The sequence below is a fragment of the Dendropsophus ebraccatus genome, chromosome 4, assembly GCF_027789765.1.
Source record: "Dendropsophus ebraccatus isolate aDenEbr1 chromosome 4, aDenEbr1.pat, whole genome shotgun sequence".
NCBI classification, from domain to species: Eukaryota; Metazoa; Chordata; class Amphibia; order Anura; family Hylidae; genus Dendropsophus; species Dendropsophus ebraccatus.
This window is the reverse complement of record NC_091457.1, coordinates 33,182,094-33,193,755: the sequence shown is the minus strand read 5'-3', so window position 1 is coordinate 33,193,755 and position 11,662 is coordinate 33,182,094. Positions and strand designations below refer to the sequence as shown.

Sequence of the window (11,662 nt, the reverse complement as noted above, 5' to 3'; positions counted from 1 at the left end):
AAACCAGGAGTGGATTGAAAACACAGAAAGGCTATGTTCACATAATGTTGTAATTGAGTGGATGGCCGCCATTTAATGGCAAATATTTGCTGTTATTTTAAAACAACGGCTGTGGTATTGAAATAATGGCCGTTATTTACTGTTATATGGCGGCCATCCACTCAATTTCAACATTGTGTGAACAGATCCTTTCTGTGTTTTCAATCCACTCCTGGTTTTGGTTGCTATGAGGACCTGACATGAGGACCAAATACTGCCTGAAATATACATAGTGTGAACCCAGCTTAGGAATGTACTATCACCTCTAGTATACTCTCTACTCACTTTGTCCCCGGCGCGGTCTCCGGATACAGAAATAAATCAGCGTCTGCTTTGGCAGAGGACTGACTGAGCACGCCGGCGCTGACTTTAACTGCCACGTCCGGCCCACACCAATGCGTCAGAAGCGCGCGCCTCCGAGTGGGAACGCCCCCCGCGTCATGTGACTGAATCGCGTCACCGATTGGGCGGGGAGCTCTCCATCCCACTCTGGTAAGGGAACGCCCACGTTCGATCACGTGACTAAATCGCCACACGCTCGATGTGGGACGCCCTCCCCCCGACAGATCCTACATGGTGTTTAGCAGGAGTGTCAGGTGAGCGGTGAGGCGCCGCTGTCCAAGTACTGAACCTGGTGCTGTGCTGCGTCAGGTTCTTTAGAACCATGCGCAGCACCGTATTTACTGGCTATGTAGATATATCACTGGTTTATTTGAGAGGCAGTTCATGGACCTAGATATTTAAAAAGGCAAAGGAGAATAAATCATTACATGTATAGTTCCATCTATCAAATTAGGATAGATGTCTACTATGGTTAATAGAGCTAGATCTTGGTATCTATCTATGCTTATGCGGCAATTTAGAGAGGGAAGGAGGGGGGGGAGGGGGGGAGGGGGCAGGAGGGCAGTAAGGGAAGGGAAATGGCAACTCCAACATGGGCTGGGGGAGGAGGAATAATTAAGTAAGGACACATTGATTTGGACTATAGGGCAAGAAAACTATGGCAATCAGGAAGCTCTGCATCACAAGGCAATGGGTCTAATCTTACCCTGATAAGTGCTATTGTAGGCCCTATTCCTAGGTGGGGTGGCCGCCCTAAAAAGGGCGGTCCCACTCTGGAACCTAGACTAAGCCAGCCCTACTATGCCACCTGACTATCTGATGGACCTAACTTCTTGGTCTACTGAGACCCTCCCTATCTGCCTAAGTAAGCCATCAGAGATATAACCAGCCAAGGGAGGTATGGGCACCAGGAGAGGCTAGAGTGAAGGAGTAAGAATGAGAGTAACACAGATCGATTTCTGACCATTTTAATAGAGAAATAAAATGTGTGTAAAAAATACATGGAATGGGATAAGACAGTGACAGGCTGATACTCTCCACATATACGTACCACATACAGGACAAGCACTCAGTGTCTCTCATACACATACATAGTGTTGCACAAGCAGTGTCATTCATGGGCATACACGCATGGCCTGCTTCACATCAGGTCTGTGGCTATATATAATTTCCAGAAGAAATTTTGGCCATTCAGAATGTATAGGTGAATTACGTAATTTCCCATAGCTGTCTTAGATTATGTTTCAAATGGGTCAGTCGACGTCTGTTTGGTCTCCATTCATAGCGAGTGTCAAAATAAATTCTGAGCGTACTATATTAGTGAATATTAATTCTTCTTTTTTAAAAAAGGGGTGATCATCTGTATACAAATATATATATAATATATAAAAGTACTGTATAAGTTCTAGACTTTTGGGGGTCAGAGTCGCGTAGCTTCATCCTCTGAGTCCTCTGGGGTCTGTAAATCCCCTTCAACAAGATCTGACCCCCAGCCCCTTGTGATAGAAGTAGGGGTACTCTGTGTTGAAGAAGGAGGTCCGGAGCTGCTCCCACCCTTGCTGCCTCCTTCTTCTTGCAGATATCGTTGCACTTCTTGGGGGAGCTGACGTAACTCTGCTTGGCATTCCTCTTCTAACTGGGCCATCAGCTAGAAGAAGGAAGAGAGGATAAGAAGAATGGGTATTGAGAGAAGAGGAGACTGCTGCCTGCAGTTCTCTATGGCCTGACACTGACCTTTGGCTCCTCGTCCTTTATTCTCTGCAGTGTCTCTTGGTGAGCAGCAAGCAACTTTTCTAGACGCTTGTTTTGTGCTTCTTCTAACTGCAAGGAAAGGGACATTTATAAGGAGGACTGGCGGTAATGTGTACTGAATAGGTAATGATAGCATAAAAATATTCCTCTATGGAAAGTATATACAGCAATAACACTTGTTACCAGCTGTCTCCTATTCATCTCCACTGGACTAATAATTTTTAATTTCTGATCTGTTATAGAGCTGTGGTTATAATGCCCTTTTTCCTACACCATAAAATGCACTACTTTATCTTGTATTTGTATTCATAGGATCTACACCTGCATGTCCATCACTGTATTCAGTACAGCAGTGGTTTGTAGTAGTGCGGATCAGCAGCTTTGATTGTACACTTTGCTTGGCATATAGTATTATAGGCTATGGACACCTCTTTATGCATCTTCTATTCATATTTTATTTTATTAAAAGACTGACTTTTTTAACGTAAAAAAGATGTTGTGGGAACATAGCCGTACAATGCATTCAAAAGTGTCTCCAATAGGTGGCCCCAGAGAACAAGCTATTGACTAAAGGGGCATTGCATGGGCTATAAGACTCTGTGTGTCTCTTTGAAGCTCTCCTTAAGGAGAAACCTAAACCCCTCAGTCCCATTCAAAGGTGTCCATATTCCAGTTATTGAGTTTTAAATTATTCCAGTGTGCATCTTGTCATAAACAACAGCCTCCAATCCTATATACAACTAGGTGGTACAATTAACAGAAAATAGCATGTTTTTTTGTTCTCTGTTGCTAAGCAACCTGAATCCCCGACCACATATTTTTATGCCATGCCGGAGCCTTGCGATGATATGTTTACTGAATATGTCCGAGCCGGCAGCCCAGTAGTCCCCACTCCAATTAACTAATGCAGATGAGCAGTAAGTATTGTCAGCGACTGTAATTGATGTGAGCCCATGTGTCCTCCAATATTGCTGTGAATATTAGCCACATTGTAATAGTGGCAACCCGAAAGGTCAGGCTGAAAAGGAGTCACTGTCCCTAGATCACTTTATACGTTGAATTAAAGGGGTAATTTTTATCTATGTAATTACTGTGATGTTTACAGGACTATTTTCTACTGGTCAGAAAAGTTATCCGACTTAATGAAAAAAGTCTCCTGAGATTATTACTACTGAGGCCGGACATTGTCTCATCTATCCTATTACTTTCACACAAAAGTGTATTCCCCGACTCTTCCCAGCACGCTCCATGGTCACTTACACTGCGTATAAAGTTCACGGACTCGTTGATGTGACGTCTGTTGATCTCAGTCAGTTCTCTGCAGAAAATATGATGTGATAAATGGAGGATGGCAAAACAAGGAAGGAAAATAGAAAAGAAGGAGAAAAAGGAGTGTGAAGAATTTTAGCTAATAGTCTCTCTTACTGACCCTTCTTTCTTGTGCCGGTCTTGTGACTTGACCTTCGTGATGCTGTTATGTCTCTTTCTGTCCAGGATCTTTTGTAGTTCTTTCTTCTCTCTTAAATGAGATATATAGATAGATATAGTTTCTTTACTGTCATACTTTTTTTCCCTTTTGCAGTGTGACAGGAGTCCACCATAAGAATTCCCCAATTGTCCCAACAAAAAGTTCTGATTTTGGATCTTTCAGTTCATGTTTTTCATTTTCAAGATGATATCTACTTTTCATATACAGTGAAGATATGTTGGCCGTGGGGGCCACAAATAAGCGCTAGTCCGCCTTTACACAGCACAACAAATTGAGCTACCGGGCTGCACAAATGATCCTAGTATAGTTTGTCTATTAGTTGGGAAGAAATGATTGCTTCAGCAGCACTCTGTGCATGCGGGCACATACAGTGGAACAAGAAGAAAACAGCTGAATGAGGAGCGGTCTGAGCAGCCAGGAGAGATTTGATATGTGATGATCGGCCAGGCACCCACATAAGATCGACTGACATAATTTCTACACAGTAGAGCATGTAGTGGACTTAATGTCACATGACTTAGGTAAGGCTTCACGGTATATGGATGTAAAAACCCTATTACACTATAGTCAGACATATACCCCCATCGTGAACAGTGAACAGTTGAAAGATAATTTGGATCTACATTTGTCCATGTAATAAGAAAAAAGAAATGTGCATCTGATGGCTGATTGCAGCAAAGGGCTGCACAGACTTCGCTAGTGACATTCATGCAGCCCTGGTTGTGCAATTGTTGATCTGTGTAATGGGCTTGGTAAGTGAGAACCGATCTAGCAGACTGGCGCTTACTTACAGCGTGGGTTAGGCCATGGAATACGGCCTTAAGTGAGCTGCAATGAAAGAAGTTACACTGCTATAATACAAATGATGAGTTAGCATTATAATGGCATGAGAAAAAAAAGATCTTGAGTGCTTCTTCAAAAGAACTTGTAGCGCTGCTCAATTAAAGATTACATCTCTCAGCACTGAATAGCCTCAGAGGACTCTTGAAACAATGGGTGCCCGCTAATCCTTTATTTTAAAACTGAGCAAGTTTACACTGAGGCTCCCCTGCCAATATTAGCTGAAGAACAGGGGTTCCCAGCAGAGAACCCCCTAAGATGAGCAGCCGTAAGGGGACCCTAATGTAAGAATACATTCTCCAAACCTCTACGTCCACATAAATGATCCTATTATACTGGAAACAACACTCACTTCTCACTAGTTTCTTTAAGCTTCTTAAGCTGGGAGGTGTGATAGGCCTGGGCAACATCTTGTAGCTTCTGAACAGCCTGTAGGTAAGGAAAGATCAATCTTTGTTAGAGATGGTTACAGTGGTGTCTTCAGGATTTTAGGGGGAGAATGCTGCACCTGTTGAAGATGAAAGTGTTTGAGTTTCCTTTCTTGCTCATGCTGCAATTCCCTGAGCTCCACAAGGCGTCTCTGCTGCTCTCCTTGTAGATCCATCAGCTTCTTCTGCTGCTCCTCCTGCTCTGGCAATGAACTACAATTACAAGGTAAAGAATAACACACGATCAATGCATGCGATGAACAACATAATATAATAAGGCAAGGAGGAGACCTACACAGTTGTACATTTGGGGGGTGGGGGGTCACTGCAAAGAGGAGACCTAGAAGGGAGAAGATACTATGGGGGGGGGGGGGGGTAAATTATGTTAGGGAGGCTGCACAGGGGGGAGCTGCAATAAGGAGACCTATGCACAATAGGGTGGAGGCTGCACAACGGAGGCCTATACTATGGGGAGGGGGAAATCTATACAATAGGGGGGGCTTCACAAAGGACACCTATACTATATGTGGTCTGAACAGAGGAGCATATACTATATGGGAGTGCACAGAGTGGTCTACAGAGTGCACGCTACAGTATTACTTCATACTGCAGAGCTGATTGCTTTGTAGTAATATAGTAGACTATAATACCATTGCAACATAATAACTCCCTCAACCTGCAGAGGTTCGGATTCGTACGAACCCGGACTCTCGTCAATGATTCCCGCTGTCTTAAACCTCTGTAGAGAGGGTGGATAAAGCGGGAAGACCACCTGGAAAACTGGGATACAGCCTATGGCTGTGGCTGTATCCCGGTTTTCCAGGCGGTCCTCCCGCTGTATCCACCCTCTGCACGGAGGTTTAAGACAGCGGGAATCATTGACGAGAGTCCGGGTTCGTACGAACCCGAACCTCGGCAGGTTCAGACCATCCTTACTCAAGACACTAATGCTGCGTTGTCCCTTGGTAAAGCAAAGCTTACTGCTAGGCTGGGCTATGAGTAATCTTTCTGTCTGTGGGTTTGAGCGATTTCTACACACGCTCACTAACTTCCCCCTTTCCTTTCGCCATAAGGAGTAATCCAAACCTATAATCCTAGTAAGCTAAATTCCCTCATAGTGGTAATTTAAAAACCATGCCTCAGACTAACATGTTTTGTCAGACAAATCTGACTTTTTCAAAGTTGATGGCCAAACCCACAGACAGAGATTATCCAAAGCCTTTTTAATACTTGACAAAGTATCATTTTGGTATTGGGAATTGTAATACTAAAGAAGATATCGGTATAGAAGTCAAAGTTCTGGTATCATTACATCCCCAACCCTGCTCCTACAGCTGGATAGCCACAGGTTGGGAAAAATTAGTGTATGATCTAATCTTTACATGTTAGGTTTTTTATGGCTACTAAATGGCAGTGTTGTAGTTTTAACTTGTAGCTTTTTATTATTTATTATTTGTATAGCGCACACAGATTCTGCAGTGCTTCACCTATCTGTATGTCTTTGGGTGTGGGAGGAAACCGGAGTACCCGGAGGAAACCCACGCAAACACGGAGAGAGAGAGAGAACATACAAACTTTTTGCAGATGTTGTCCTTGGTCGTATTTGAACCCACGACTTCAGCGCTGCAAGGCTACAGTGCTAACCACTGAGCCACCATCTTTGCCACAAACGTGACAACTGTGTAAAACTAACCATATTGGCTGTCACCCAGCTTTCCCAGGGACACATAACCAAGGAACTGCTGGGCAGTGGCAAAGTTCATAAAGGCAAAGTGGCAAAGTTCTTTTTGCTACAGATTGAAGTGCAAAGGGGCTCACCTTCAGATAAGGGGCACAAAGGAGGCCTAACTACAGATATGGACACTAAGAGGGGGCATGAGTACAGATCGGGGTAAAAAGAGGGGGCACAGCTACAGAATAAGACACAAAGAAAGGACATAGGGGCAGAAAGAGGGTCCTGTTACTGTTGGGAGCTTGTATGGAGGAGGGGAAGGTGCTGAAAAGGTAAAGTGCCTTAGATATTTGTCTGGCAGAGGGGGGGGGCATCAATAAGCAGGGCTACACAGAGGGGACCTGCTGTTTTACTGTTGCCAGATTTGCTCCACAAAGGGGCCGGCTGAGGCTCTGTCACCCAAGAGCCCACAAAACCCTGGAGCCGGCCCTGGAGCGGGAGGTGGGGAAAAAATAAACTTTTGCTTTTGGTGCCGGGACACTGCTATCACTCAGCAATGTCGTGGCACCAATTACCGACATTGCGCTCTACTGCTCCCAGCAGCAGCCCAGCAGCGTTGTGTGTAGAACAGGGCTTGAAGATACTGCTGGGGAAAGGAAGGACAGACGGCACAGATGACAGGGAGCGCCAGTAGCAGCACCCCTCGGACCCCACACAGCTCAGGAGAGCACCCAGTAATCGATTCCCTCTAGACCCCCCCCCATGCCAAATACACTACCCCCTTCAACCTCTGTGTACCCCTCAGATCTGCAGCGCCGGACCGGCTCTCACCTTCCCCTAGCAGCAGCCCAGCAGCTGCTGCGTGTGGGACGGGACATGGTGAGCTGACGCTGAGGGAAGGTGAGAGCCGGCTCGGCGCTGCAGGTCTGAGGGGGTGGTGTATTTGGCATCAGAGGGGGGGAAGGTGTCTGGGGGGAAATCGATTACTGAGTGCTCTCCTGAACTGTGTGGGGTCCGAGGGGTTCTGCTACCGGCGATCCCTGTCACCTGTGCTATCTCTCCTTCCTATCAACAGCAGCATCTTCAAGCCCTGTCCTACACACAACGCTGCTGGGCCATGGGGCATAATTACAATGGGGGCACAGCATGGCACATTATAACTATATGGGGCACAGCTTGAACATTATTACTATATGTTGGCACAGCAGGAGACATTATTACTATATGAGGGCACAGCATGAACATTATTACTATATGGGGGCACAGCAGGAGACATTATTACTATATGGGGGCACAGCATGAACATTATTACTATATGGGGGCACAGCAGTGGGCATTATTACTATATGAGCAGGAGATCTTGCATGCAGGGAGCAATCCACATACCTACTGACTTTACTGGACATGACAACAAGCAGTGGACTAACTACTGTAAGGGAGCCTATAGGTGGGAAAAAGGGAAGGAAGTTGATGGAAATGTATGGAGCCTAATATGTTTGTCTGGCAGGTTCAGAAGAGGTGAATTGTAGCTGCAAGAAATCATTGTGGTGGTCCGGGCTGGATGGAGTCAATGAACAACTTTTTTTGGATTTCATAGAATGTTATTTTCTTAGGGGTGCCCTGAGGTAAAAAAAAAAATTCCAGGGGGTGACTCCTCCCAGACCTGACATGGGGGAGGTATCTGACTACATGGGGGAGGTATCTGGCAATGTGGGAGGGTATCTGGTTACATGGGGAGGTATCTAACTACATGAGGGGGTATCTGACTACTTTGGGAGATATCTGGCTTCATGGAGGAGGTATCTGACTACATAGGGCAGGTATCTGTCTTCATGGGGGACGTATCCGATTACATGGGGGAGGTATCCGACTACATGGGGGAGGTATCCGGCTACATGGGGGAGGTATCCGGCTACATGGGGCAGGTATCCGGCTACATGGGGCAGGTATCTGGCTACATGGGGCAGGTATCTGGCTATGATAGGGGCAGGTATCTGGCTATGATAGGGGAGGTATATGGCTATGATAGGGGAGGTATATGGCTATGATAGGGGAGGTATATGGCTATGATAGGGGAGGTATATGGCTATGATAGGGGAGAGATCTGGCTGCAGGGGGACATATTCAGCTCCATGGGACAGATCTGGCAGTAAGAGGCATATCCAGCTTCAGGGGACAAATCTGTCTGGAAGAGACATATCTGGCTACAGGGGACATACCTGGCATCAAGAAACATATCTGACTGCAGGGGACATATCTGGCTAGGGGGATTTCCGGCTTTAGGTGGCATACGTGGCATGGGGAAATCTGGCCATACCTAGCTGAAAGGGGTATATGTGTCTGCAAAGGATGTATTTGGCTGCAGGGAACATATCTGGCTCCAGGGCCATACCTAGCTGAAAGGGACATATCATTTTCTGTCTGTGCTCCAGCCTACTTCTTTGGCCTCCTGACGGTCGCTCAGCCAGTCAGTGCACTGTCCTGTTGCAGCGGGAAGGTAATCATCATCTATTCAAGGCCCGGCGGCTAATTAGTGTAATAGGCAGTGGCTACATTGTCATAGCACAGAGCCATAGGCCATAACAGTACAGAGTATGGCAGCAGATTTCGATGTGAAACGTACGTGTGAATCAACCCTAAGGCAATGTTCATAATCAATAACATCCTTGGGGGTACTCTGCTTGAAAAGGTTGAGAAACACTGGTCTACACTATATGGGGGACTGCACAATGTATTATATTACATGAGGGCTAAACAGAAAGGACCTATACTATAGGCAGGCTGCACAGAGGGGCCTATATTATATTGGGGAGCTGCACAGTGAAGCTATCCTACATGAGAGCTAAACAGAACGGACCTAGACTATATAGAGGGCTGCATAGAGGGGCCTATTCTATATGGGTGGGCTGCACAGAGAGGGATCTCATACTATATAGGGGCTGCACAGACAGACCTGATACTAAATAGGGACTCCATAGAGGAGCTTATACTATATGGCTTCTGCACAGAGGGGCTTGACACTATATGGGGACTGCACAGAGAGGCCTATACTATATGGGGACCTTACTACTATACAAGGGCTTGGAGTATACCTTACTTTTATGTGAGAGGATAGGGGGGCCTGAAAACTATAAAGGGGCACAGAGGGGCTTAACTACTATATATGTGCTGGAGCAAGGAACCTAAGATGTTTCTCTGGCAGATTCTGGAGAGAGGATTTGTGGCTGGGAGAAGTCTTTAAGATGGTTCAGCCTGGTTGGAAAGGAAAAATGAAGGACTCTGGTCAGAGATGACGCCCCATGTGAGTCAGTGGATGTAGCTGCACTGCAATCACTTAAAGATGCTGATCTCATGCTGTGTTAACCAATATAACTAAATTTCTAAATATTGCATCAAATGTGTAACTAATGTACTTGCAAATGTACACTAACTGTTGCATTATATTTAATTTACTATGCTAAATTAGCTTTTAGACGAAGGTACAGATGTTTCTGTGTAAGTTTTTGGTTTGCCCAGCTTTGGTAGAACATTGCCCTGCTCTCTTGCCATTCCACTCAGCAGTGGCTGAAGCTTAGAGGGAACATTGCTCAAAACCGTCACATGCATCAGCAGGAAAACTTACTCTTGTCCCCCTTTAAGGCTCTTCCCAAACTTCTTCTTGCGGATGCTCTGGAGCTGTATGAATCTGCTGTTCTGCTCCTTACACAGTGAGGACACCTTGCGCAGGTGTTTACGGTGCATGTGACGCAATTCTTGGTATTGTCGGCAGAGCAGCTTCACAAAGCTTTTCTGTAACTTCAACTCCTCCAGGGAAGGAGCTGGCACATCTGAGTTTTATATATATAAAAAAAAAAAACTCATGACAAATCTTGCATAAAGAAAAAATAGGCCTATGTTTTGAAATAATGCCTATTTCCAGTTACCTGTTAATACACTTGCTATAAGGTCATCTCTTTGCTGAGCTGGGGAAGAACGGAGATTTAACATTTTAATAATGAATATATACATACATGGAGAGAAAGAGAGCACACAAAGTGTATGATGATGAACAATGCCTCTTTTTATATAGCACTCCAAATAAGAAATACAAGAAGTATGTTCCTAACCCCCACCCAGTATGTACTGACTGCAAAATCTTACTAGAAGATGCTCACTTATATGGATCGATTAAAGTTCTCTATAGGTGTTATGTGATGCAGTGAGCTTCTCCTCTCTATGCAGAGAGATTTACAGTATACTGGGACACCTTATGGCTGTGTGAAGGAACGCAGAGGATTTCAATGTATGGGGGAAAAAAAGAGCACTGGTCCTGGTATAATTGAATTAAAAGTACATTTTTTGGATTTGAAAGGGAATCTATCACCAGGAAAGCGCATATTAACCTACTGATATTACGGGCTAACCCTAGTGACACAAATACCAGTAAGTCAATGTAGGCTACTCTAGTGATAGATTTCCTTTAACCCATGAAATAGAAATGGTGGTAATGTCCATGGCACAGTCTCTTAATTGTAATGTATAATACATACCAGGGGGTGGTATTGGGGTGATTGAAGGCTTCTTGTCACTTGGGATCTGGTTAGTAAAATTGGACGTTATATCCGTCTTTTTCCTATCCTGTGGTTTTTCAGTGTTGTTGACCTGAAGTTAATAGTAAAAAAGCAAACGTTAGTTAATGTCAGAACAGGTTGCACTTACATATAGAATAATCCTTAACCTTGCCCTGCATGCCATTTAGTCAGTTAGCATTAGATTAGGCCTTCATCATATAACAAATAGTAATAGTATAGTAATCCTCCCAGATCATACAAATGGCCAAGGTAATAAAAAATTTTTAAGTATTTCTGCGAAAGTGAGCATGCAGAGAAATGGAGACGTGGATGACATGACCCCCAAGATGTAATGCACTTGCTATCAGCCACTATTCCCTGTATAAGTATCTGCGTGTACCATGGTGTGCACCATACCTCACTTTCTCCAATCAGAGCCACAAGCCTCTTTGCCCTCTCATCCAGACTGACATGTTGGATGGGGTTAATCAGAGCTCTGATGTACTCTGGGGAGGATGAAGTTAGTTGTCAGGATTAAATAGAAATCATC

The 11,662-nt window shown here is 44.8% G+C and overlaps 1 protein-coding gene across 1 annotated transcript in view; it reads right to left on the bottom strand.

Annotated features, from left to right (window-relative positions):
- Nucleotides 1–1,333: 1,333 nt before the first annotated feature.
- PLCB3 (phospholipase C beta 3) overlaps nucleotides 1,334–11,662 on the bottom strand; it is an 88,286-nt gene continuing 77,957 nt past the window's right edge. The window contains exons 24-33 of the mRNA XM_069965456.1: nucleotides 11,530–11,618; nucleotides 11,092–11,203; nucleotides 10,486–10,524; nucleotides 10,185–10,389; nucleotides 4,971–5,103; nucleotides 4,815–4,891; nucleotides 3,563–3,652; nucleotides 3,394–3,451; nucleotides 2,116–2,202; nucleotides 1,334–2,029 (exon numbers count right to left, since the gene is read on the bottom strand). Coding sequence (XP_069821557.1) covers nucleotides 1,802–2,029; nucleotides 2,116–2,202; nucleotides 3,394–3,451; nucleotides 3,563–3,652; nucleotides 4,815–4,891; nucleotides 4,971–5,103; nucleotides 10,185–10,389; nucleotides 10,486–10,524; nucleotides 11,092–11,203; nucleotides 11,530–11,618 — 1,118 coding nt within the window. The 3' untranslated portion in view covers nucleotides 1,334–1,801. The remainder of the gene's footprint in view (nucleotides 2,030–2,115; nucleotides 2,203–3,393; nucleotides 3,452–3,562; nucleotides 3,653–4,814; nucleotides 4,892–4,970; nucleotides 5,104–10,184; nucleotides 10,390–10,485; nucleotides 10,525–11,091; nucleotides 11,204–11,529; nucleotides 11,619–11,662) is intronic.